The 26,890-nt window shown below is 55.9% G+C and overlaps 1 protein-coding gene across 5 annotated transcripts; it reads right to left on the minus strand.

The window, feature by feature from the left end:
* Window positions 1-26,378, minus strand: RASAL1 (RAS protein activator like 1). Of its 5 annotated transcripts, none has more exons than XM_069497083.1 (21): window positions 26,284-26,378; window positions 22,194-22,250; window positions 20,345-20,458; window positions 20,115-20,176; window positions 16,213-16,342; window positions 14,070-14,151; window positions 13,858-13,989; window positions 11,995-12,083; window positions 10,886-11,003; window positions 10,586-10,739; window positions 10,158-10,222; window positions 9,769-9,881; window positions 8,496-8,688; window positions 5,167-5,304; window positions 4,425-4,569; window positions 3,219-3,391; window positions 2,404-2,541; window positions 2,184-2,319; window positions 1,294-1,414; window positions 459-517; window positions 1-184 (listed from the first exon to the last, which is right to left on the minus strand). In XM_069497083.1, the coding sequence occupies exons 1-21, from the start codon at window positions 26,346-26,348 to the stop codon at window positions 48-50; spliced, it is 2,421 nt and encodes an 806-aa protein (XP_069353184.1). In that variant the 5' UTR covers window positions 26,349-26,378; the 3' UTR covers window positions 1-47. The 5 variants fall into 5 exon arrangements, with proteins under 5 accessions (XP_069353184.1, XP_069353181.1, XP_069353182.1 ...); XM_069497080.1 differs by having other exon boundaries at window positions 2,404-2,457; window positions 26,284-26,348; XM_069497081.1 differs by lacking the exons at window positions 16,213-16,342; window positions 20,115-20,176 and having other exon boundaries at window positions 26,284-26,348.
* Between the last annotated feature and the right edge of the window lie 512 nt (window positions 26,379-26,890).

Here is a 26,890-nt window from a genome sequence, read left to right on the forward strand (position 1 = left end):
GGCCCCACGGCTCCCTGCTCCTCCTTCCAGGTGGCTCCAGCATTTCCTCAGGGCCTAAGGTGGCCTGGGGCCGCCCTCCCTTGCTCCTGCAGCTGAAACTCTTCGTGGGCCTGATCCAGGTCTGCGAGCACCTCCAGCAGGCGGGCAGCCGCTGCTCTCTGCCGGGCCAGGACATCAGGACAGGCTCCTGGGAGGGACACAACGGGGCCACAGGGGCTGAACCAGTGCAGGGCAGGCTGCCCTAACATGGACCCAGGTTAGGCTGCAGATTCCCCCTGTGCCCTGAGAATCCTAAAATCTCCCGGAGCCCCCACACACAGCCCCGCAGCCCGGTGGCGGACTGGAAACAGGAGGGCGGGTGGGAGGACACAGGGGTGTGCCTGGCAAGCTGCGGGAAGTGTCTGCAAAGGAAAAGAAAAGGGACTTCCTTAACCCCTTACCTTCTGTGGCTCTGGAGCCCTTCCCTGTGTCCGCCTCCAGAGTCGTGTTCATGCTGGAATCCTCCAGGACTTGCATCCTGGAAGTTAAGAGGGAGAAAGACAAGGCTGGTTCCAGATTCCCAGTCCTGCTCCCTACCCCAGAGATTTTCCGCTGGTTGCAGGAGAAACTGCAGGTTCCCATGAATCATCATCATCATCATCACAGCAAACATTTCTAGAGCGTCAGACACTATTCTAAGCCGTTTATGTGTTTTAACTCATTTAACTATCATGACAAATTTATATGAGGTAGGTGTTACTATTAGCTCCAGTATACAGATGATCACGGAGACACAGAGAGGTAAAGTAACTTGCCTAAGATCACACAGCATAATAATCATTACCATTTATTGATTACAAAGTGGTCTACCTGTATGTACTTGCTTGATCCTCAGGCCAACCCCATGAGGTGGGGAGTATGATTAGCCCCATTTTCCAGATGAGGAAACTGAGGGACAGAGAAGTTAAGCAACTTGTTCAAGATCACACAGCCAGTAAGTGGCTAGGTCAGGATTGGAACCCAGGCAGGTCAGCTTCAGAACCCATTCTATAATGGGTTGGGACAAATGTCTGTCACTGAGGCCAGGAGGGGGAAGGGACATATCCAAGGTCATATAGCAACCTCAAGAGGCCAGGACTTTATGAGAATTGTGTCTTTGGAGCGCCAGGTATTAAAAGATCCTAAGATCGGGTTCTACATTAGGGCCCACCGAGGATGTGTCCTAAGCCCTGACTTTGTAGACACCCAGTCCTCACCCTGGGCCCGGCTGGCCCAGCAGGTCATCGGGTGAAGTGGGTGGCTGTGGACACCCACCTGAGCTGGTCCCGCCCCAGAAGCAGCTGCCGATACACCATCTGGGCCTCAGCGTCCGGATCTAGCGGGTCACTCCAGTCCCCCAGGGTGACAGCTGAGTGTGTACGGCTGCAACCGGCAGCTGAAGGCACACAGCATCATCAGTAACCCCTCCCCTGCTTCCAGAAGCCCCCATGGCCTGGCAGTCCCCAAGTCCGACCCCTTCTACCTCTAAAATCTCTCCTCAAACCCACTACTTCCTTCCAGTCCCGCTTCCTCCACTCTCGTCCAGCCCTGTGGCTGCTCCCCAGACACCAGCACTAGCCTTACCTCTCCCCACACTCTAGGCACCAGCTGCACAGACCTGTCACCCATCAGCCACTCGGACTCACCTGCAGGCCGTTCGCTCTGCCTGTCACACTCTTGCTCACCCATCTCTGTCTCCAACTTCCCTGCTTAGCTCCTACTCTACGCGGGTTGCATTTAAGCAGCACCACCTCCAGGAAGCCCTCCCTGATCCCCCATCCTGAGCCTGGCTGGGTCAGAGGCTTTCTCTGGAATCTCAAATGCCTCATCTTGGCCCTTACAACATTGTATTATAATTGTCTGGTTATGCACTCGTCTTCCTTGACGGCAAGCACACGAAGTCTGTGCACCGCAGGACGCTGGCACAGAGTGGGAACTTAAAAACCAGGCTCTCACATTTAATGAGCACCATGTGCCAAGCGGTGTTCTAAGTGCTTTGTGCGCACCAACTCATTTAATCCTCACAACTGCATTTCATAGTTGAGATTGACGCATACGGAGGATACCTAACTTGCCCAGGGTTGCACAGCCAGCCCAGGCAGAGGTGGGACACCGCTGATTGACAGGTGCGGAGGGTGGAGCCTGCCGTCCACCCTGCCCCTCACCTGAGCGCTCGGCCTGGAGACAGCAGGTCCAGCGGGCGCTGCGGAAGGCACCGGGGTGGCAGGAGGCCAGTTTGTCCGGGTTGGGGGCGCTGGCCTTGCGCAGGGCTGATAGCCATTGGCTGAGCTCGTTCACATTCTGCAAGGGGGTGGGAGGCGATCAGGGGGCGGGGTGGGAACCAAGGGGCGCCGCCCTGCGCCCCGCATCCCTGCGGCGCCTCACCTTGCACTGGAGGTAGGTGGTGTGCGGCGGCCCCGTGCCGTCCTGCGTCACCACCTGCATCACGTGGGGCAGCTGGAAGGCGCCCTCGTCCACACGCTCCACCGCGCGGATGTGCGACACCGGGATGGAGGTGCGCATCTGGGGAAAACGATTGTCGCTGCAGGGCGTGGTGGGGCCCAGGGACAGCTTCCCTCTGGATGTGCGCATCAGGTGGAGCCCCAGGGGCGGGGACATTCGATGCTACATGTGTGCTCTGTGTGCCTGTCCATTGGGCTGTTCCCCCAGTCCTGCGGTCCGGCATTATCACTCTTTGAGTGACTTAACTTCTCTGGGCATCAGTTTCCTTCTTAATAATAATAATAACAATAGCTACCACTTACGGTGCGTGGGATGTGGTTCTAAGCACATTTGGCAACTTATTTAACAATAGAACCTCTGAGTGAACACACCCGATTTTACCTGAGTCTATATAGCAGGTGGCCTAGGTCTGGGTGGGAACATTGGACGGTCGTTAAACATTGTCCCTGCCCTGTGTGTGCTACATCGGGGACATGTGTCCAGGCCGCTACCTGCGCACATTCTGAAGCATGTGTGCTAGCGAGTGTGGGTAGGTGTATGGCTGTCCCTGTTCCCTGCCCGCATTGGCCCGAAGCTCTGAGCAAAGCCTGTGCTGAGAGTCTGCAGTTGTGAAGTTGCCACAGCAGCACCTTGCAACCTGGGCCACTCTGGGCCTCAGTTTCCCCCCTAGTTACAAACAGGCAGCCCTACGAGGTAGGCCACCACTGCAAACCCCTCCAGCGTGGCTGGAGCCCCACCTGCCACTCGGGACCCTTGGAGTAGGAGAGCGTCTCCCCGCTAAGCCAGAAGTAGCGCTTCTTGAAGGCGAAGCGTGTGGCCAGGCTGGCAGGCTCCTCCTTGCGCTTTAGCAGGTAGCCTTCTCGAACAGTCGCCGAGGGCGGGACCAGGGCCCTGGCTGGGGCACCAGCCTCTGGGAAATGGGAGAAGAGAGGTGGGGGACAGTGAGCCCTTCCTATCCCGGCTCAACCTGTCCTGCCAGCGAGCCCAGGGCCTCGGCAGATGCTCCCCTAGGTGACTTCAGATCCCCTCCCTCAATAGGGAATGGTGCCACTGGGGCAGGGAGGAGCGGAGCTGCACCACCGCCTGCAGTGTCTCCGTAGGAGAGGGATGTTCAACATTCTGACAGGTTGCTCCTCCGTCACTCGGACCCGACTATGTCATGAGCTGGGCCCCACATTGTGATATGGACTTGACCCCAACTCCTCTGCTTAAAACCGTCCCGTGGCTCCGTTTCCCTCCAAGTCAAAGCCAAAACTCTCCCTATGGCCTATGAAGCCCCCACAATCCGGCCCCCACTCCTTTGCCCCCCCCATTCACTCTTCTTCACTGGCCTCCTCACGGTTGCTTTCTCTGCTCCTACCCCAGGGCCTTTGCACGTGCTCTTCCCTGCCTGGAACTCTTCCCAGAATCCACATGGCTCGCTCTCTGTCCCCCTCCAGGTCTTTATTCTAATGTCACCCAATTGAGGCTATTCCTGGCCACCTATCGAAAAGTTCAACCTCCCACCCCCACCCCAACATTCCCTACCCTCCTTTCTTTGTTCCCCTTAGCACTTAGACTCCCTAACACATCACATCATTCGCTTACTCATCTTGCTAACAGCCTGTGGACCCCCTTAGATAAAACCTCTATGAGAGCAGATTTTCTTCTGTCTCGTTCACTGCCGTGTCCCCAGCACCTATTATAGACACTTGTCCGTTGCATGCACACCGTGCCATGATCCCACCCACATCCCCACATGGGCTGGGATGCCCGGAGGACTGGGCCTGAGCTCTGTTCATCTCTGGGGCCTAGCACAGTAGGTGTCAGGAAATGTTAGTTGACTGACTAGGTGACCCACAGGTCCACATTCTCAGTGCTGAGAAGCCGGTGGGGTAGAGGGGAGACCCTGAGTGTCCCCAGTGGGGTGACAAGCCAGGTGTGGCAGGGCCACAGGAACTCACCCTCATCTCCATCCACGTCCACCAGCTGGTCCAGGAAGTCCCGCACACGCGAGATGCTCTGCAGCAGGAAGGGGTGCAGGGGGGCCATCCACAGCTCCTTGCCCTGGCCCAGCTGCTGGCCCAGGTTCCCGATGCTCTGTACGGCCTGGAGCAAAGGAGCAAGGGATGCCAAGGCCAAGGTCACTGCAGAGGGGAGGGCCTTCTCTGGACTCAGAACACAACCCCAGAGTCCTGGCTCCTAAATCAGTGCTCAATGAAAGGAGAAGACTCATACCAGCGCTGGCCTTGGGCAATATCTGTTCCTCCCTCCCCCTTTTGGAGTCTGCACCCCAAGTGCCCCATCCTCTCCCTCTCCCCCATCCCCCCCAAGTTCCTTCCCAAGCCCAGACTCTCCCCCATCCAGGACTGCCTGATCCTATCATGCATACTCAGAGCCCATCAGAACCTCAAGTTGTTGCAGCTTTGCAAAGGATGATCTAATTCATGCTAAGGTGTAAATGACTGCCAGCCTGCTTTCCACTTTCCTCCTAGAAGGGTTGGGTTTTCATTTCAAAGAGGAAATTGGCGAGCATAACGAATGCCTTCGCACTCAGAATGGAACGCGAATGGTGGTGTTTCAGACATGGGTTTCCCTGGGTGTCCTCTGCATCCTCTGCGGGCCTGGCCTCCCAGCTCCGTTCCTAACACAGTTGTTTCTCCTGGCTAAGATCACCCAGGATGGGGGGCCCACTGCTGGCGGCACCTTGGCGAGCAGCAGCAGTGAGCGGCTGGTCTGAGGGTCCGCGTGATGGTCCCGGAGGTCAAACAACTTCGGGGTGAGGATGGCAGGTGCGAAGAATCGCAAGAAGAGAAAGCCGCTTATCGCCAGGTACTTCACGTCCTGCCGGGAGGGGCGGCAGGTAAGAGGGGCCCGTGAAACTCACTTCCCAGCTGGGGAAACTGAGGCAGGAAGGACTAGAAATTGGTGGTGCCAGGAGAAGTGGGACGGGTGATGGGTCAGGAGGCCATACTAGCCTGCCAAGGAGGTTCCTCCTCTCTGGGCCTTAGTTTTCCCACCTGGAATATGGAGTAACAATCCAATCCTGCAAAATCAGACCTAGCCAAATGTCCTGAGTCCGCTTTGTGCCAAGCGCTGTGGTAAGGGCACAGCCCTGTGACAGAGGTACCAGCATCACTCCCGCTTTACAGCTTTACAGAGGAGGAAGCAGAAGCTCAGAGACATCAACTGACTTGTCCAAGGTCACACAGCTGGCTAGCAGAGGAGACCCAGATCTGTGATTTACTGTCGTAACAGCAACAGGGCAGATACCTCTCCATCCATGCATTTATTTAACACTCACCCTAGGAGGGATCACATACCCATTTTACAGAGGAGATAACTGAGGCCCAGAGAGGGAAGGTCACTTGCCCATGGCCACACAGCTATTAGGGGCAGAGCCGGGATTTGAACTCTGTTCTTCACCATTCTCTCCTGCCATTCAACCAGCTACCAGGGAGCATTCACTGGTGTCAGGAACTAAGCCTGAACTGTCACTTTTAATCACAACCTTGTGGGGTGGGAACAATTATTCCCATTTTCCAGATGAGGAAACTGAGGCAGAGTAGTGAACCCACTTCAACAGGCTCCAGAATCTGTGCTGTGTGTGACCCCCTCCCCCAGCCTGTGCTCGCTACAAACTGCAGAGCACGTGCCCCAGTGTGAGTGCGGGACTGGCCCGCCTACAGGTGAGGCTGGTTGGCCCAGCTGCCACAGGTGACTCAGGGAGGGGGTGCACCTCCCTCCTGGGCGTGTCTTGCTCTCCCCAAACCAACTCCCCACCCACCTCTCACACTTGCCTGGCTATATTTAGCCCGAATGTGCTCCCGTGTTTATTTAGAGGTTGTATTCACACGTGGAACAATCCCCTCCCCTGGGTGTGTGCCGACTTCCTGAGGCATCTCGGCCTTGACGGTGAGCCCTGCAGGAGCTGGGTACCCCGAGCTGCCCAGAGGGAGGGTCTCCCTCTCCATCTGGAACCCCGAACTACCCCTAAGGCCACCACACCCCCACCAGCTGTAGTCCAGGGTAATTTTAGTCTTCAGGGCAGCTCATTAACTTCCTCCTTGCTTGAGTGGGAGGAACAGGTGTCGGGGCAGCAGAGAAAGGGGCTTCCCTGGGTGCCCCTGGCCCCACCCACCCTTGCGGGGCTGAGAAAGTCCCTGCTTCCTGCCCACCTTGGGGGCTGAGAGCTGGGGGACAGTTGGGTGTCACCGACGCTGGCTCCCTCTATAAGGACTGGGCTGTCTGGGGGAGCCAGCCACCCCCTTTCCTTCCCGCCTCCCTGCCACAGCTGCGTCCCACTTAACACCTCTGCCGGCAGCCCAGGTGCGAGCCCAGCCAAGGTGGGTGGAAACCGAGTCACACCCCAATTTGGAGGCCCAGAGCTCACTCCGCAGCTGGGGAGGGGAGAGACCCCAGCTGGGAGTTGGAGGCCTAGGTTAGAGTCCACACCCTTCAAGGTGTTTTACCTCTCCAGGCCTCAGTTTCCCCATCTGTAAACAGGAAGTGGAGAGAGATATGGCATAAATCAAAAGCTCTTCACCCAGGCTTGAGGAATTGGGCCTTTACGTCTCCAACATTGAGCAAGTCTTAGATCTTTCTGCAAAGTGAACCCCGAGTGTGCATTTCTGTGACATCAGCACTGCGTAAGAGTTAGTCTCACCCAGTGTCATTTGCAAGCGGGGACGATGACAGCCACCTCAGCAGATGTGCTGAGCACTAAACCAGAGAGTCTCAAACTGGTGGCCTACAGGCCAGTCCAAGCACAAAGCTGTAATGATTGGCCCAAACGGTTTCTGTTTGGTTTTTAGGTGAATTTTATTTTATTTTATTTTTTTTAGAGACAGGGTCTTGCTCTGTCACCCAGACTGGAGTACAGTGGCACGATCACAGCTGACTGCAGCCTCCAACTCCTGGGCTCAGGTGATCCTCCAGCTTCAGCCTCCCAAGTAGCTAGGACTACAGGTATGCACCACCGCACCCAGCTAATTTTTAAATTTCTTTGGAGTTATGGGATCTCACAATGTTGCCCAGGCTGGTCTCAAATTCCTGGCCTCAAGCAATCCTCCTGCCTTGGCCTCCCAAAGTGCTGGGATTATAGGCATGAGCCACCGTGTCCAGCCAGTGTCAACATTTTAAAAGTGAGAGACCTCACATAAAATCCAGAATGTTGGCTTAAGAAAAACACAAAAAACAAAACTCTGAGGACCTGGCAATGCCAGGCCCCTATTCCGCCATGGCAACGATCCCCTGGAGCGGCCCCTTTAGACAGGATGTGGGAGCTCCAATTTGCCACAGTCGCCACTGTTCCCTAGCGCACCGTGCTTTGCCTACTTTGCTCACGGGCCGCACCTACCTCAAACTCCCAACACCTGAGTTTGGAACTTTCGTATCAATGTTGGTAAAAGCAATAGCGTGAGCCAGGGTTTATTTTTAGGCTTTATTTTAGGTGTTTCCTACTGAGTCCCTACTGTGTACCAGATCTGTGCTCCTCTCCCTCCCTCTCTCTCATAGCTGGAATTTAGGAAGTGCTTACTTTGTGCCAGACTCTATAGTTTGGTTGTTATGAGCACAGACTTGGGAGCCAGCCCGCCTCGGTGAATGCCAATCCCAGCATGACCCCTTTCTGGCTGTGAGACTTAACCTCTCTGGGCCTCAGTTTCCTCCTCTGTAAAATGGGAATGATACTGTATCCACCTCACAGGAGGGATGTGGAGCTCAGATAAGGTAACAAACAGGTAAATCACTTAAAACAAGGTCTAGCCCATGGTCAGACAACATACAGTGATAGCTGCTGTTATTGTTATCATTATTATTATTTTTATCATTATCATCATCACCACCCCTGGGTCCTAGACCCTGGCAGGAACGCTGTCCCCACTTCTGCCAGGACACAGAGTGCTTTGATAGGGGCAGCCTGGGTTCTGGTCCCACCGCTTTCCTGAGTCTCCACGTGACCCTGGACAAGCCACTGCCTCCCCAGCCTGGCCGCCCCAGCCTGGCCGCCCCCGCCCGTGGGGGCCCTGGCCCACCTGGCGCTCCGCCTGGGGGAAGCGCTCCTCCACGCGCCGGCGCAGCTGCTTGAAGGCGAGGCGCATGGCCAGCGGGCAGCGCCCCACGGAGCCCACGATGGCGTCCACGATGGCCCCCAGGTAGCCCGTCAGCAGCCCCAGGCTGGTCTCCCGCATCTGCTCCTCTGAGGGCGCACCCTTGAAGGAGATCCTCCTGCAGGGGCCGGCAGGGCCGCTCAGGTGCCCCCCAAGACCCTCCACGGACGGCCCCGCTGAGCTCGGAGAGGACCCGCCTTCCCCCACCGCCGCAGCCTGGCTCCTGCCACTCCCGCCGGGCCTCTTGCTGCCCCCAAAACACCCTGAGCTCGTCCCGTCTCACAGCCTTGGCACTTGCTGGGCCCTTTGCCTGGGACACTTTTGCCCCCACCTTCAGGTTAAATGTCACCTCCTCAAAGTGACCATCTTCCACATCACTCATATCACAGGCCCCGGTCAGTGCCAGACACACGCTCCCACCTTGGGGCCTTTGCACTGTCCTGCCCAGGTCCCCGATGCCCTGTCCCCTGGGGGACCGACTGAGCCTCCCCATCCTTGTCACGTGTGCCAGGAAAAGCCCTTGGCTTGGAGTTTCACAGACGGACGCTGCCCTTCTGCTCAGGGCCTGGGATCAAATCCCTGCTTTGCAACTTCCCAGCTGCGCGACCTTAGGCAGGTGACCGCCCCTCTCTGAGGCTTAGTTTCATCATCTGGTGCCTGCCTTTGGGGTGGGCGGAAGGTGTGGGCAGCACAAGGAAAGACCCTCTCCTGTCCCCACTGTGGTCCCCAGTGTACTGCCCAGCAACCAGCTCCAGTGGCCCCGTGGGAACAAGCCTGCCCTGCCTGGAGGGGAGAAGGTTCTGGAAACAAAGTAGGAGGAGCCCACGAAGGCATGGTATGACTTCCTCCCGATCTCACCCAGCCATCATTTGACTTTGCATGTGTAACTCGGGTGTCGTGAACCCGAGTTTCAGATAACATAACTGAGGCATAGATGTTAAGGCAACTTGTCCGCCAGGAGGAGTGGTAGAGCTGGGATTCGAACCCAGGGAGCTCAGTTTCAGAGTCCTGCCTGTAACTGCTATTCTACACAGCTGGAGGAGCTAGGGGCTCACGTGTGAGCCTTTGAGCTTAATCACAGCGCTCCTGCGCAGCCGCGCCCGCAGGCTGGGGGGCAGTCAGCACGGGCCCAGCCTGAGAAGGATCCAGGCGGCGAGTGGGGCTGCTGGAGGTCGGGGCCCCCCTGGGCTTCGCTCACCTGGCGCGGCCCAGGTCCATCTTGCACGGGTCCAGCTCTATGTACTTCTTCTCCTCGAAGACGCGGCTAAGCACCGGCTTCAGGACCTCGTGCAGGTAGGGCATGCCCACGAGCTGGGGGCAGGGGGCACCACAGGAGGCAGGGCTGAGGGCGAGGCCGGGGCATGCCGTGAGCTGGGCGCAGCGGGGACCATGCAGGCAGAGGTTCAGAGAGAGGCCAGGGCCGGGTGGGGGACGCTGCCCCGGTGCAATTCAGGGCAAGGCCAGGCACCAGGCACCAGCCCCGCCGCTCAGCCACTCAGTGCCACCTGAAGCCAGCCAAGCACTGGGGGCCAGGGAAGCGCTGGGAAGGAAGCTGTGCCCGGCCCCCCCAGGCCTTCCCCAACTCACCTTCATAAACTGCTCCATCGACTTGGAAGCCAGGGAGTTAGACCGGAAGAGGGTGTTGTGGTCAGCTGGGAGGACAGAGGGAAGTGTTTGCTGGGATTTGGGGGTGCTAGGCCCAGCTCACCCCACTCACTGAAGGTGAGGGTCATGATTTTTCCAGCCTCAAAAATCAGGGAGACCCAAAACATCAACCCTGTTCACAGTACAAAGGCCCAGAGTGGTTAAGTGAACTGCCTGGGGTCACACAGCTCACGAGTAGCAAAACCAGAGCCTGAACCCGGGACTGTGTTCCCGGCTGCCTGGGGGTGCACAGGGGCCCATACAGAAAGGAGCCCCTGCCCCCTGCCTGAGACCTCCCGTTCCTCTCCCAGGGACCCTCTTGCAGTCCCACCCTTGGGGAGTGATGTCAGGGGGTCATGCGCACGACTCACTGGTCCGAGCCACCTCACGCCGGGTGAGATAGTCCAGGAAGGGCCCGGTCAGGCCCCGGCCAAGGAAGAGTTTCACCAGCTTGGTGGCAAGGTCCTGGCGGCAGTCCCCCAAGGTCAGCTCCTCCAGCACAGCCAGGGGGCTAGCAGTGTCCTCCTGGGCAGGGACAGGAGGCTGGAGAGGTGACCTGGGACCCTGGCACCCCAAAGCAGAAGAGCCCAGAAGGGGTTCCCTGAGGCAGGGGAGGCCGGGACCCAGCCCCCTGGCACCCCGTGGTAGAATCGCCTGCCTGATGGACCCACCTCTGCCGGCCCCAGCACAGAATCCATGAGCAGCTCCAGGAGGGGCTGGTAGTACTGGGAGGGCAGGACGCGGTCTTCGACCAGGCGCACCTTCAGCCGCAGGGCACCCAGGTTCCCTCTGCCCGGGGTGGGACCACAGGTAAAGGAACATAAATAAGTACATGTGGGCGGGCGTGGATATCCAAGAGAGGCAGGTGGGAACACAGGTAAAGAGCATGGATGCTTGCAAAGGAAGACAGGTGTGAATAGGTGTGAACAGGTGCAAATGGGTATGGACAGGTGTGAACAGATCTGGACAGGTATGAATAGGAATGTACCAGCACAGGCAGTGAAAACAGATGTGGCCAGAGCGGAACAGTGTGGCCCGTGTAAACACTGTGTACAGGACTAGTAGACAAGTGTGGGTAGCGTGAACAGGCGTGGCCAGTATAAACAGGTGTGAACCTATATTGACAGGTATAAACAGGGAAGGACAAGTGGGGATGGTGTAAACAAGAGTGTACAAGAATGGACACTGTAGGCCGGGCATGGTGGCTCACACCTATAATCCTAGCACTCTGGGAGGCCAAGGCAGGAGGATCGCTTGATCTCAGGGGTTCGAGACCAGCCTGAGCAAGAGCGAGACCCCATCTCTACTAAAAATAGAAAAATTAGCCCAGTGTTGTGGCATGAGCCTGTAGTCCCAGCTACTTAGAAGGCTGAGGCAGGAGGATCGTTTGAGCCCAGGAGGTTGAGGTTGCAGTGAGCTACGATGATGCCACTGCACTCCACCCAGGGTAGCAGAGCAAGACTCTGTCTCAAAAAAAAAGGGAATGGAGGGTGTGGATAGGTGTGGAAGGACCCAAATTGCTGAACACACATCGGCAAGTGTGAACAGACATGTTTGCATGTGAACAGGTGGATGGGCATAAGGGGAACTCATTTGGTCGTAGGTGAACACACCTTGAGAGACATTACACAGATTGAACAGATGGAGGAATGCACGAATGAATGAAATGGCAGAGCAGTAGTGTGTGGCTGGCATGGGCACCCGCGAGGACCCACCCACAGGCTGAGGATGGTACCCTAGAGGGCTCCAGCCTGGCCCCTCCTTCTGCACCCACATTTACCCAGAATCCTCCTCGGCTCTGGGAAAGGGCAGGAGGCGGAACCAGCCATTGGGCGGCTTGTGCTGCAGGGTCTTCGGGGAGAATTCCACCTGTGGGCGGGACGCGCAGACCCTCAGCTGGGCCCTGTCCCGCCAGGCTCAGCCCCACCCAGCCCTGGAAAAAGAGCTCAGACTGCCCATCCCTGGAGGGGCACTGTGGCCTGTTGGGGGCCGCCACCTCCTCCCCCACCCTGTCCCAAATTATCTCCTCCTCCTCCTCCTCCTCCTCCAGGGAGCACTTAATTTACAGTTGAGGAAACTGAGGCTCAGAGAGGTGGAGTGACTTGCCCAAGGTCACACAGCTGCTGGAGGCAGCATGCCTGGACTGAGTGTACTTTCAGCTCTGTTAGGGAACATAAATTCCATCTAGCAAAAGGCTTAAGGACAGTCCAGAGGGCCCCTGCACCCCACCCTCTCTTTTTAAATAACTCTATAGAGATATAATTTATATCCCATGCAATTCACCTATTGAAAGTATACAACTCAAATGGATTTTAGTCTATCCACTAATTTCGGAGTATTGTCTATCTGCCCCCTATAAAGACCTGTACTTAGCAGTCACTCCCTGTTCCCCACCCCCACCACCAGCCAATCACGAATCTACTTTCCGTGTCTATGGATTTGCCTATTCTAGATGCTTCGTATAAATGGAATCATAAAATATGAGTTGGGCGGGGGGCCTGGCTTCTTTCACTTAGCATAACGTTTTCATGATTCACCCACGTTGTAGCATGTGCGGTACGGTACGTCTTCACCAAATGACACACAAGGAAACCAGTTTACCATAGGCTAGTTGATAGGAACAAGAGTGACGTTCCTGCGGCATACGCTCTCGGTGCATCATTTTGCTTAAAGTCACGGTTTCCAAGAACCTACCGACGACATTAAGTGAGGACTTACTGGACTGCATTCCTATTTATGGCTGAATAATATTCTATTGTATTCATGGATCACATTCTGTTTATCTGCTATAGACACTGGGTTGTTTCCACTTTGAGCTGTTATCACTAATGCTGCTATGAATGCTAACATCAAAGATTCGGTGTGGACATAGGTTTTCATCTCTCTCGGGTACATACCTAGGAGTAGAATTGCTGGGTCACGTGGTAACTCTGTTTAACCATCTGAGGAATGGTCAGACTGTTTGCAAAGCGGCTGTATATTTTATATCACCACCCGCAGCACATAACCAAGCCTCGCTCTTATTTACTCCTATCCTGCCTCTTTTGAAAAACTCTCAGCCACTTTCAGCTACCACCGAGAGGCAGGAACAATCACACCCATTTGACAGATGGGGAAACCAAGAGAAAGACCCTGAGCCCGGAGCTTCCAGGAGTTAGGAGTTAAAGGTTTAGGTTCTGGAGTCAGAGAGACCTGAACTCAAATCCTGGTTCTGCTATTTCTTAGTCATCTGACCTGAGAAAGCCACTTACCCTCTCTGAGTGTCAGTTTTCCCATCTGTAAAATGGGGATGACAACAGTCCCGGCCTCACAGGGTGGCCACGAGGGCTAAGTAAATGAGGCTCTGCAGGAGGGACACTTAGCAAGGGCTGGCACACAGTCAGTCATCTGGCGTGCTCTCACCCCAGAGTGAAAATCTGGGTCCATCTTGTGATCTAGGGTAGGTTCCCAGACCTTTGAGAGCCTCAGTTTCCTCCCCTGCACAATGGGGCAATGGCCTCCCATCACCCAGGCCTGGCCAGAGGACCGGATGCAGCCTGCACCTCTGCCCTTCTGAGCCCTGCGAGGCTCAGCCCATCTCGTCTTCCTTCTCCTTAGGAGGCACTGGGGAGCCACGGATGGCGTTGCAGAGAGTGAGGCTCACCATGCCCAGGAAGTCGTTCTTGCCCACCATGTCCCAGTCCCAGAGCTCCACCCGCAGTGGGGACGGGGCGCCGGGCACCTCCCGCAGCTCCAGCACCTCATCCCAGTGTGGGAAGCGCGTCTTCTTGATGGTCTGCGGGCGAGGTAAGTGGTCTGTGAGCGAGAGAGCCTCCGCCGGTGCCCCCTCTTCCCAGCCCCTTGCCCACCGCTCACCGAGGTCTCCAAGCTCTGGCTGCCCCAAAACACACGTGCAAATGGGTCAGACGTGCCGGAGATGTCTCGGGGGGCCAGGTCCCTGGGGACAGATGAGGAAAGGAGTGAGCGAACACAGGACCCTCAAGGACCACGCCCCAAGCTGGGCCTTGAAAAGGGAATTCAGGGTAGATCATTCAAATGCCACTGGTTTCCAAGACAATGAAATGTTCTACCATAGAGGCCCAGCAAGGGGCACCCCTCGCCATGCCTGTCACCTCACACTGCCCTATGATGAGGCACTCATATGCCCCCATTTTCCAGATGAGGAAACTGAGGCACAGAAAGATCAAATCCTGCATCCAAAAGCCCCACAAGTGAAGGTGCAGTGGGGAGGGGGGAAGGGAGCCTCAGTTTCTCTGGAGGCCCTACATCAGAGACTAGATGCAAAGGTTCAAAGCCCAGCTCTGCACTTATTGGCTGGGTGACACTAGGAAAAGTCACTTCATCTCTCTGAGCCTTAGTTTCCTCATCTGGAAAATGGGAGTATTAACAGACCAACCTTACAAGGCCAAGGGTTAAATGTGTGTAAGGTGCCTAGCACAGCACTTGACAGGTGATGGTGCTCAGTTTGTGTATTCATTCAACAAACACTCATGCCCACACTCTGTCTAGGATCCAGGAGAAGGCATGAGGCAGGGCCCTCCTGCCTCTGGTTGCCATGACAACCCAAAAAGCCTTACCCCAGTCAGCTTCCCCATCCCTCCTTCTTGAGATCCCCAAATCTAGCAATGCACCCCCACCCTACCCCCACTGGGGGCTGCCTGCTTCCTCCTCCTGCTCCCTTCCCATCCCTGCTCAGCATCCAAAGCCGCCTTTGGTTTCCTAGGAGCCAGCCCAGTTGCTAAGCGACAGCAATTGGTCCCTCTCATCCCTGCAAGAATCCTCACAGCCTTGTGGCTGGGGAGGGGGCCATGGGGACCAAGAAGACAGGGAGCCCCTGTCCCATGCTGAATCCTTCAGCCTGTCCCCTGCCTCCTTGGTCCTCTCTCATCCAGACTCTGGGGAGCCCCTGCTGGCGCCAAGGCTGGGGGCAAACATCTGGAGGTGGTGGGAGAGGCCCAGAGAGGGCAAGGAAGGGCATTATGATCACACAGCAAGCTAGAAATAGGAGATCCTCCCCAATCTGGGCGAAGATTGGCCTAAAAGTAAGGGTTGGGGGAGTGAGGTGTGAAAAAAGGCAGAAAGACAGGATTGGGGAGAGAGGGGGAGAGGGCGGACGTATTTACAGGAGCAAAATGATGGTGAGCTGAGGAAGGGAGAAGGGGATGACAGTGACAAGTAGGTAAGAGGGCAGATGGGTGTCCCATGAGCTGGTGGCCCCAGAGGGCCACCGGTGGGTTTTTCTGGTCTTGCATCCGTCTTCCTTCTGATTTTCTTTGGGACAGGACCCACCCCTCCCTCAGTCCCAGCCCACATGACTTGGGGTGGGGGGGCAATCCCTCCCTCCACTCCAGGAAGGGGCTGTGACTCAGTCCTAGCCAATCAATCAGTGTCATTGGTGCAGAGATAGGCATGTGTCCCAGACTGAGCCAATAAGAATTAATCCTGGGCATTGGTTGGAAATGGTGAGAAATAGCAGCTGGAGTGGCTACGTTGATAGGATGCCAGTCTGGGGCTGCTAGGGCCATCTTTGCCCCCACCTGGGGAGAGGCTGCCTAAGAATGAAGCTAACACAGAGGACATCAGAGCCAAGAGATAGAGACAGATTCCTGATGTCACCATCTGAGCACCTGGATCCAGCCATGCCTGAAGCTACATGCCAGTCATATGAGCCAGTAAACTAGCTCTTCTGCTTACGCCAGTAGGAATCGTGTATCTGTCAGTTACAATTTGATTACTGCACCTCCACACTCGTCTGTGTGGCCAGCCCAAGTGTCTGGTCTGTTGTTGCTGGTCACAAGAAACCTAACAAGGATTTTGCACCCAGGAACTTGCAACCCGGTGAGCTTGGACTGTTTGTCCACACTGGGAACCTGGCTGCCAGCCCAGAAGTGCCCCAGGAGTGAGGAGATCCCAAAGGCCAAGCAGCAGGAGGGACGCCCAGGGGATTCCTGCTCACTCTCAGACCACCCTCTCCACACCACCTCCGCCTTGCCCATACCTGGCCTGGAGCACGTGGCAGCGAAGGCAGCGGCCCCGTCCGTCCTCCAGCATCTGCACCGACAGGCAGATCTCGCCCTGCACCTCCGCGTCCGGGTCCACGCGGCTCAGATTGATCCAGCTGTCGATCCCTGGAGGGCACAGGCGCTCACATTTACGAAGCAACTACTGGTCATTGTGTTAACTTAAAAATTCAATTGACATTAAACATGTGTCAAGGCACTGACTTCTGATGTCGGTGCTGTAATTATCCCCATTTTCAGATGAGAAAAATGAGGCCCAGGGAAAACGAGCTTTGCCCATGATGCCAACATACTCCTCATCATTAATCCCAACATACTCCTCCCTCAAAAAGCTTGGGTCTCTCTCTCTCTCTCTAATTTCCTTCAACATCTGAAGACATTGCCTCCCTTGTAGCTCTTGGGAAATCAGCTTTCAGCCTAATAATTACTCTTTTGTAAGTGGTCTCTCTTTTCTCTCTAATTTTGAGGACTTTGAAGTTCTGTAGCTTCACCACAATGTGCCTAGATAACGAATTTTTAAATCCTGCTTAGTGAAGATTGTGAAGATTCTTCTATTTATAGGATTCTGTCCTTCCTTCAGTTCTGGAAAATTCTAGGCCATGAATATTTTTTATTATTTTTCTCTCCCCGAGTTTTTTTTATTATTATTTCCTCTCTCCAGTTTTTTTCCATTCTTCTGGGACTCCAGTTACTTGGAGGTTAGACGTTCACGGTTATTTTCCACGTCTCTGAACTTCTCTTTTATATTTTCCTTCTCCTTTTTTCTCTGAGACGAATTCTGCATGATTTCTCTAGATCGCTCTTCCAGTTCACTAAGTCTCACTTCAGCTGTGAATGAGCTGATGTTTAACTCAGCCACTTAGTGTTTAAATTCAACAATTGTACTTATCTCTAAAAGTTTTATTTGGTTCTTTTAAAAAAACCTGCCTATTTATTTTTTAATATATTGCTCTAATTTATTGCTGTCATTGCTGGCCTTTCTTGTGACTCCATTTTTTATTTCTTTAAATATTGGATCCTTTTTTTTTTTAAATCCTGTATATCATAATCATAAAATCTAAAGTCTCTGTGGGTCTAAATCTGATGGCTGTTGTTTCTGCTAACTATTGCTCATAGTGTCCCATTTCCTTGTGTGTCTGGTGATTTTTGGTTGTGAAGTCATGTTTGTTTGATCTCACTCTGTGGGAAACCCAAGCGAGAATGCTTATCCTTGGAGAGGAGTGGTAGTTGCTTATTCTAGGACTCTCTGAGGGTCTCAGCCTAATGGGGAATTCTCATGACCAGCAATATCCACCTTGCCCCTCGCCCAGGTTTTATTCTCTCTGTCAACTGCAGAATTGATATTGACATCTGCTTTCGGAGAAATCCTTCATTATCCCTGTGCTGATTGTTCACCGCTCCCTGTTAGGTTTTAGCTCGTGATTTAGGGCGGGGCAAATACTGAGGGATTCCCCTTCTTTACAGCAAGTCTAACCATGTATTGGAATCCCGTTTTATTCAGGATCTCACTGTTACGTGGCAGGAGAGCACTTCTGAGGATCTAGTCCCCACGTGCTGCTGAAAGTATAAGTCCCGCCTCACGTCTATCCTCACTGCTGCCCCTAGTCCAGGACGCCATCAGTTTTCTCTCACTGCATCACTGCAGTTGATTCCTAACAGATCTCCTGCGTTGACTCTTGTCCCACGGTGATCCAGCATCCACAGAGCAGCCACAGGGATCTTCTGAAAATGCATCCAATCTTTCCTGTCGCTCCATCTTCTGATAACATGGCCCTGTTCTCTTCACTGTCTTGCTCAAGAACCAACAATGGCTCCCTATTGCCTCCAGAAGACCATCTAGAGTCTGACTCTGACCTGGCACCTACAGCCCTGTCCAATTAACCCCCACCAAGTGTTCCATCTGACCTGGCCTATGCCTGACTCTGGAAGAGGATACACAGAAATGCACCTTAGCATCTTTGTCAGAGCACCTTTAGGGATCAACTCATTCCTCTTCCTCTGCAAAGCTTCCCTTGACCACACTGGCCCTCACTACCCTCTCTTGTCATCCACTGTCATGCCAGTGATATTCCACACACCTCCACCTCCACATTGCTATCCTGTTTAAAGAAACAAAAAGCACCCACATGCAGACACATGGACACTTTCATTCTTTTCTTGCTCCCTGTTCTGTGCCAATGTGTTTTGTTTTCCTATCTAGTCCAAAAGCTCCTGGAAGCCAGACTTCGTACTTCATTCATTTAATTACCCCCCTGTGGGTAGATGTTTGAGGCACAATGGGTGCAGCTCAGTGGGCAGAATGAGAACACAGACTTCGGGTTTGACTCTCACCTCTGCAGCTTCTACAAAGGGCCAAGTCGCCTCACCTCTCTGAGCCTCTATAAATTGAAGATCATCCTAGTGCATACCTCACTGGCGTGTTGTGAAAACTAAATGTAAAGTACTTAGCATCATGCCCAGCATATAGTAAACCCTCATTAAATAGGAGCACAATGATTATAATGATGATTAGCACATAGCGGGTTCTCAACTAATTCCAGCTGAGGAAAATAATAAATTATCCAATGAATGGTATTGAGACAATTAATAGTCATCTAGACAAAAAGTAATGCTTCATATCTGGTTAAATTCCAAATAGATTAAAGACTTAAGTATTTAAATATGCAACAGATTATTGCTAGAAGGAATTATGTAAAAAAAATTTTTGTCTTAACCTTAGAGTTGGGAAGGTCTTTTTACATATAGCAGAAAATCCAGAGCCAAAAGAAATATATGAGGTTGACTCCAGAAAAAGAAACAAATTTTACACATGAAAAATTATAAGCAAAGTCAAAATATAAGAGACAAAGGGAGAAAAAAATATCTGCAGCTAATATGACAAAGAGTTGATTTCCTTAATATGTAAAGAGCTCCTACAAATCAATAAGAAAAGGCAAACAACTCAGTGGAGGAAAATGCATGTATTATATGAATGGACAATAAACAGAAGAGGAAATAAAGTGATTCTTAAATACTATATATAAAAAGGTTTTCAATGTCCTTCATAGAGAATTTATCTGACTGATGGATACAATTTGCACGTGTGAAGTCGCATTGGTAGAAGGCTGTTCACTGCAGCATTGTTTGAACTAGGCAAAAACTGCATAACCCAGATGCCGTCAAGAGGGGACCAGCCAAATAAACAATCGTACATCCACACCATGGTGCAGCACGAAGTCACACAAAGAGCAAAGAATGCAGAAACTCTTGGAGCGCTGTTACAGAAAGATCTCGAAGATGCATGATGAATGGGAAGGCAAGATACTGAACAGTGAATATCGTAGATAATATTCGTGTAGGCAGAGAAAAAAACCCACAGATAGTACAGTATGAAGAATACAGACTCTGGAACTAGACAACCTTGATCCAAATTCTGGCCATTTTGCTTAATAACTTTGAGATCTTGGGCAAGTCATTTAACCCTCTGTGTCCCCATTTATGCACCTGTAAATCACGTATAATAAGAAGACCGACCTCACAGAGTTATGATGACTGAGTGGATGCGTGCAAAGCACTGAGAACGTGTTCAGTATACAGCAAGCACTATCTAAGTGCTGCTATTACTATTGTTACCTGCTTGTATATGTTTAAAACAGCTCTAAAAGGACATGCAAGAAAGGAACAGAGCAGTTGGGTGAGAGAGAGTTTCACTGCTTATTGTAAAATCTGAATATTGAACTAGGCAAATGAATTAACTGCTCAGAAATTAAAGACAAAGACAACAACAGAAATAACGTTCCCCTGAGGGCCCTGTGCCGCTCGCTATATGCCACTGCGAATGCCCACTCTGGGCACAGCGCCCTCCCGGCTCTGCCCGGCTGTGGCCGGTGCCCTGGCCCACCTCGGGGGTCGGCTGCAATCGCCTCCCTGCTCAGCGAGATCTTGCCGATGATGTCGTCGTGCCTGCGGAAAGGGAGCCAGGGAGGGTCCGAGTCAGGGACCCCCACCCCGCCCATAGAGAAGTGGGGGCAAGTGTCAAGGGCTGGGTGGGTGGGCACTTTTTGCTGTGGGGTGTGACCCCATGTCCCACCTCCCCTCAGGTGCCCAGGCTCAGGTCCCCAACACACACACCCGACGGTGTCCTCGTCCAGCACGTAAAAGGCCAGGTGGTGGAAATCCAGAGGCAGGTGCACGGTGTACTCCTCCCCCCAGAAGGGGCTCAGGCTGCGCCACACGGTCGCTGTCCTGCAAAAGCGGGTGCAGGGGGCTGGGGGCCCTCAGGCCGCACAGGTGCCAGACGCCTGGGGACCCAGACACACACGCACAGGGATCCCGACACACATACTCAGAGACCCACACATAAACACAGCGGGGGCCTGGACAGGCGCTCCACCCACACACGCACCTAGAACCTAGGTACATGCCCACCAGAAACACAAGCACACGGACACACGAGACCCTGGTTGGGTCTGGGAGATAGAGATGAGGGAGTCAGGGAAGGCTTCCTCTGGTCGAAATACACACGTGGCAAAGAGAAGAGAGACAATGAGGACAAGTCTTGCTGGAGAAGGCTGGAACAGCATGTGCAAAGGCCCTGTGGCAGGGATGTGTTTGGCGAGTTCAAGGAACAGGAAGGTGTCTGGTAGGAAAGTGGGGAGGGCAAGGGCCAGAGCACGCCGGGCTTCGCAGCACAGAGTAAGCCAGGGGAGGGGAGCACAGGAGGGGTAGGGACCAAGACAAGACCAGAGACAGACAGGCAGACACAGCATCTCTGCCCCGACACCCCTGCAGATGCGCTTCCTTTACTCAACAGAGAACAAAGAAACTACTTCGCCCAGTGAAGACACGCCCAAATTTATGGCCGCAAAATTGGGTTCTTGCTCCGTTCCTCATTCCTTTCACCACATTCTCCCCCGGCAGAGCGTACACACGCACGCGGGAGCACACGCCGTGTCCCCTTCCCCCAGCCCAGGGGCACCACCGTCAGGTGGACCCTCAGAGCTTCCTCCCAAACACCCTCTTGCCCCCACCCCGGGCTTTTCCCAGCCAGAGCTCCCCCGGCTCCCCAGCCCCTGAGCTGGAAGGCTCCTTGCAGCCCAGAGAGGGAGAGACAGCGCCTGGGTTCCCACGGATCATCAGCCTGTGGGTTTGGGGTGGTGTCACGGAATGTGGCAAGGGGACAGCCTGCGCACAGGGAGAACAATGGAGGGGGTCAGGGTGCTGCAGCTGGCCCCTCCCCCATACAGGCTCCCCGCCCCCAGCTCCCGGTCCATCTGGACCAGAACCGGTGCCAGGAGCATCCTGAATCCCACCGTCTCCATAGGAACCAGGGCCTCAGCCACCCGCCCACCCACCGCCTCAGACCCGCGGGGGCTGAGAGCTGTCCCTTGGCCTGCGGGGGTGACAGCCAAGCACAGCCCCATCCGAACCCCCCCTCCAAGATTCACTCACACACACCCCACATGTGTTCGCTCTGGCGCTGTGTGCTCAAACGGGCAGGCACTGGTGCTCACGTGTGTGGACAGGACGGCCATGTGCACACGCGCACACCACACTGGTACACACACGTGACATGCGCAGGTGGTCACAGGTGTTCACACTAGCCCTGCAGCACACACACAGCCCCCGCACACTCACAAGCAGGCCCAGCTGGGCGGGCACACACAGACACACACACGTGCACACGCACCCAGTGCCCGCGGCACCCGGCGGCCCCGGAACCAGCCAGTCCAGCCAAGCGTGAGTTGCCCGCCCCCAGGGAGGCCGCTGTGGGAGGCACAGGCTGGCAGCACTGAGTCAGCCCCAGGGAGCCGCAGGGACATCATCGGGTCCAGGGGGAGGGCGCATCCATTGTCACCTGTCGGGTAAGCATCGACCTCCCTGCTGCTCTCGGTGTGAATTCTTGTTCCTGGACTCCCCGGGTCTAGAGAGAGCCCCTCCCCTTCTCCCCGGCCCCCGGCCTGGCGTCTCCACTGCTCACCTGGCCACCACCTCGTCATCCACCTTCACTAGGCAGTAGGGGTCACTGCTCCCAGACCTGCGGAAGGAGGAGGGTGGGGAGGAACTGGGTCGAGAGGGCAGCCATGGGGACGGGGTCCCAGTCCACCTTTATCATACAAAGGGGGAAACTGTGGCCCAGGGAGGGAAGGGGACTTGGCTAACGAACGTCACACAGCAAGTCCAGCTAAGAGGCAGCACTTCACGGGGCCAGCAGGCGTCGTCACGGCTGCCCAGGCGCCCACCCAAGGCATGCCTGACCCACCACCTGTGTGCACTCTGGGCTGGCACCCACGGCAATAGGGCGGGGAGGCGTGAGGCAAGTTCGGAAGTCCTGGCCCGGCAAGCCCAAAGCTGTGGTCAAGAGCGTGTGCTGGGGCATCCTCAACGCCTGCTTCACCTCTCCCTGGGTGTGCACCCTGGACAAGTCCCCTCCCCTCTCTGGACCTCAGTTTCCCTGCTCTGTAAATTGGGCATAGTATTAACACACACCTCTTGGGGTTGGAGGAACTAGTAGTACGTGGTGGATGGAGCCTGCAGCTCTCCCCCAAGCCACCCTCTGGGGTAAGCACTGCCCCCCAACTTTGCATTTCAGTGGCGGGTTCCCTGGGGAGGGGACTCCCCATTCCTCAGCAGACTCTTCCCTGCAGGAACAGACCAGGGGACCCAGATCTCAAAACTGAGCCAAGAAAAGATGTGCTGCACCCCGTTGAGTAGCCATCAGCTATTGGCCAACCAAAGCCAGCTCCATCCCCCTTCATAATAACAGTCACCAGGACACCCCAAGCAGTCTAGCAGGGCCCCTTGGTTCCTCCCCCACCCCATCGCACAGGCCTCCTTTGTCTTCCCTCAAGCTCTTGCCAGCCCCAGGGCCTTTGCACGTGCTGTTCCCGCTGCCTAAGACACTCTGTCCCTGATCCTGTCATGGCTGGCTTCTTCCTGTCATTCAAATCTCAGTCCAAAAGTCATCTCCTCAAAGACGCCACTCCTGACTACCACTGTCCTGTCTGAAATAACCCTCCAACCCCTCTGAGCACCTAAAATCACCTTGCTCCCCGATTTCTCTCTGTGTTCATCGTCTGTCTCCCCACCTCCCTGCAACTTCTGAACTGTGAGCTCCTTAGGGGAGAGTCTGTGTCCTCCTCCTTCCTCTGGGCCCCCCACCTGGCACACAGGTGGGCCCCGGAGATGTTCCTGAATGAGCGGGTTTGTGGAGTGCCTTCTCTGAGGCAGGGAGGAGTGGAGGCACAGGGAGCTCACAGACTCTCACCCAGTGCCCCCCACCCCCATCTAAATGGCCCTCTCCCTCGACACCCCAGCTGCCACTCTCTCTGTCCCTGCCACCTGCTCTCTGTTCGGTTTGTCACAGATCCACAAATGCCTCAGGGATTCCAGGGAAAGGGATGGTGGCACTAAGAGTCAGCTCCAACCTGAGCCTTGTCTGGCTGGATGAGCCCTTCCTCGTGCCTCAGTTTCCCTCCCTGGACTCTTCCCCTTAGCCCCGTCTGGCTGGTGCTCAGATGCCCCACTTTCCCTATCTGGTTTCTATCCCTGAGCACTTCAGACCAAGAGATAGCCCGTGTCTCCATGTTCCCCTCTGGGCTCCGCCTCTGAACCCGCGTCGGTGTAGTGCCCCAGGCCTCAGTTTCCCCTTCTGGCTCCATCCCAAACCCCCTGGACTGGGCAACCCCAGGAGCCTCAGTGTCCCTCTCTGGGCCCCATCCTTGGACACCTGTGGCTGGGTAATGCCCTGTGTGTGTCGCAATTTCTCCCTCTGTGCTCTCTACCCCTGAGCTTCCTTTAGGAAGGCCCCCATTCCTCAGTTTCCCCAACTGCAGAGGTGGGGTCAGATTGGCTGTGATCCCACTAGCGACGGGCTGGGAGACACGCCCCCTCCTGTCGACCAGCCTGACCCCTAAACCCCCGTGGGAGCCGAGCTCAGCGCTAGTCAGCTCCAGGGCTCTGACGCACAAGGCCCTTATCAGGCGCCTATCAGGTAGGGGCGATGGTGGTGGGAGGGGGTGGCCGCTTCCAGACCCTTGATCTCTCTAGACTCTTGGCCTCTCCCATGGCCCTTACCTCAGCTCAAGCCTGGGAAAGCAGCCCCCCCCCACCCCCGCCCCGGCCAGCCATCGCCTGCCCAGTCTGGTTTGTGCGTGGAAGCAGTCAGGGTTCAAGTCGCACCTGTGTGACCTCAGGCAAGTCACGTTGCCTCTCTGGTCCTCAGTTTTCTCATTTGTAAAGTGAAGATGCCAATAGGACCATATGAGGAGTTAAGCACAGGACCTGGTCCATACCAAGCCCTCAATGACTGACAGCTGCTATTATTAATAATAGTAATGACTCTAAATTATCTGCGGAGGCCTCGTCCTGGAGCCCTCTCAAACCTGGCAGTGGTTTGGGCAGTGTCCGAACCCCTTCCCTTAGGAGAGGGGAGCAAGAACACACCCCACCTAGGAGCCCTCATAGGCATGGAGATCCCGGCATGCTCTGAGAAGAACCTCTTTGAAGAACGGTACCAACAGCTGGGGAAACTGAGGCAGGGTGGCTGGATCCCCAGCTGGGGCTTAGTGACTCCTCCCCACCATTGCTCTGGGGCGCGGCCCACCTCATAGCTCTCCCTGGCCCAGGAACTGGGGGCAGGAGGGGTAGGAACGAGGTATGACTCAACTCCCTTCTCAGGAGAAGCAGCAGCTCTGTGAGCCAGTGTCCAGGCCCAGGGTGACGCCCGCCACGCCTCTGACCCCCATCTAGAACTGGTGGAGGGGCCAGAGCTCAGTGAGATGGGAACCAGCTGCCCGGCCCCCACCCCGCCTGCGTTTCCCTGACAGCTGCAAATCTCTAATTCTCAGGGGCTCGGGACATCTCAGGAAGAAGGTGGCAGGGGGCTTGTCACTGTATTTGCACAGCACGCTCTCTGCTTTTATATCACGAGCGTGTTTATTTGGGGTAGCTGATGAGGATTAGGGGGCGGCTAAAACTGCCCTAACCAGCTCCCCGCTTGACGCAGCTGCAGTGTTGGGAAGGGGCGTCATGATTGTCCTCGCAGGGCGCTCACAGCTTGCGGAGCTGGCACGTGGCTAAGCCCCAGCCTCGGCCCTGGTGGAGGCTCCACGTCCACGTTCCTGCTCCCGGTGGCCACAGAGCAAATCCTAACAGGTCCTCCGCCCTCACAGCTGGACGTGTGACCCCGGGGATCCAGGCGGAGACGCCCGTCCAGAGCTCCACTGCCCACATGGGAACCAAGGCCCGGAGAGGAGCAGGTTCAAGGTCACACAGCAAAGGTCCTCCCAAGGATCCCACACCTGTCTCAGGTACTGACGCCCTCAGGGCCCCTTCTGGGCACCAGGCCAAGCAGGAGGGGGACACCCCCCCATTCTGCTGATTCAGCAACTGCTGACTCAGCCCGCGGAGAAGCATAGCCAGGTTTGGTGGTGAGGGGAGCCCAAGGGTCCCCCCCCGACCCACCACACCTGGCAGGGGAGGGGTGGGGGCTGCAGGGGGAGCTGGCTCTAAACCCGGCTCAGCATCCAGGGAAGGCCCGCGCTAGGCTGGGAGCTCAGGGATCTGGGTGAAAAGGACCCCAGAGGGCCACCTGGTGACACTCTGCAAACCTAAACACCAGATGCCCACAGAATGTTGGGGCCCATCTGGATCCCGGGCTCTCTGGGGCTTCTCCCCGGGGTTCCCTTCCTAGGGCCCACCCAGGCCAGGAGAAGCCTCCCCTCCAACCCGCGCCCGGACTAAGGAAGAGTCCCCCAGACCCCTCCCCAGCTCTGACCCTCCAATCCCCTCTTCAGCCCCGAAGACCCCCTTAGTACACCCCGGGAACAAAGACACCCCCCTGCCCGGGGGCGGGGCGGGGCATCTGCTAGGTGTGGGCGCCCCCTCCCACCAGGACGGCAATGAGCATGGGGACTTCTGGCCTCGTGAAAGGGGACCTGCCCCAATACCGGTCTTAGGCACGACCTCCCGCCCTCCTGCGACCCGCAGTGGCACACGGAATGGGCGACTCCAGCCCCTCCCCGTGCGGGGCGCGCCCCCCACCCCCGAGGCGCCCCGGGAGCACTCACACGTCCTTGGCGGGCAGTGCCCGGCCCTCCACCACGCGGACATTCAGGGAGCTGCTCTTGGCCATGGCGCCCAGCCCCAAACTTTCCGGGTAGAAGGGCGCCCAGGTTCCGAGGCTGGACCGGGGGGCATCTACATGTCACCAGCTTCGCGCCTGGCGCCCTGGGGTCTTGGCGACACACCTGTCGGAGACGCGGGCAGCTGGACTGGAGGTTTCCGAAGGAAGAGAAGGAATAGGTGCCCGAGGAGCGGCGCCCGCCCGGGCTCTACAGGTAGGAGCGGGGGGCACGGCGGGCTCCTGCCGCGGCGTCTGGAGATCCTGGCGGGCGGGCTGGACTGGCTGGGCGGGCAGGGGGCGGGAGGCGGCGGCCCAGGGCCCTCCCCCCAACCCCGCCTCCCGTGGGGTCCCCCGCCCGCCCCCGGGCTCCCTCGCGCGCCCTCTGCCGGCACCCCCGTCTTGCGTGCCAGAGCGCACCGGCCGTGGAGACCTGGGTGCGCCAAGGCTGACGCTGCCAGGTGGAGCGGGGCCCACGGTCGTGATGGGCGTGGCCGCTGGCTTCTGGTGAGTTGGGCTGGGCTCGAAAGCCAGTCGGTCCCCCGCGTGTCCCC

The sequence above is a fragment of the Eulemur rufifrons genome, chromosome 21, assembly GCF_041146395.1.
Source record: "Eulemur rufifrons isolate Redbay chromosome 21, OSU_ERuf_1, whole genome shotgun sequence".
Lineage (NCBI taxonomy): Eukaryota > Metazoa > Chordata > Mammalia > Primates > Lemuridae > Eulemur > Eulemur rufifrons.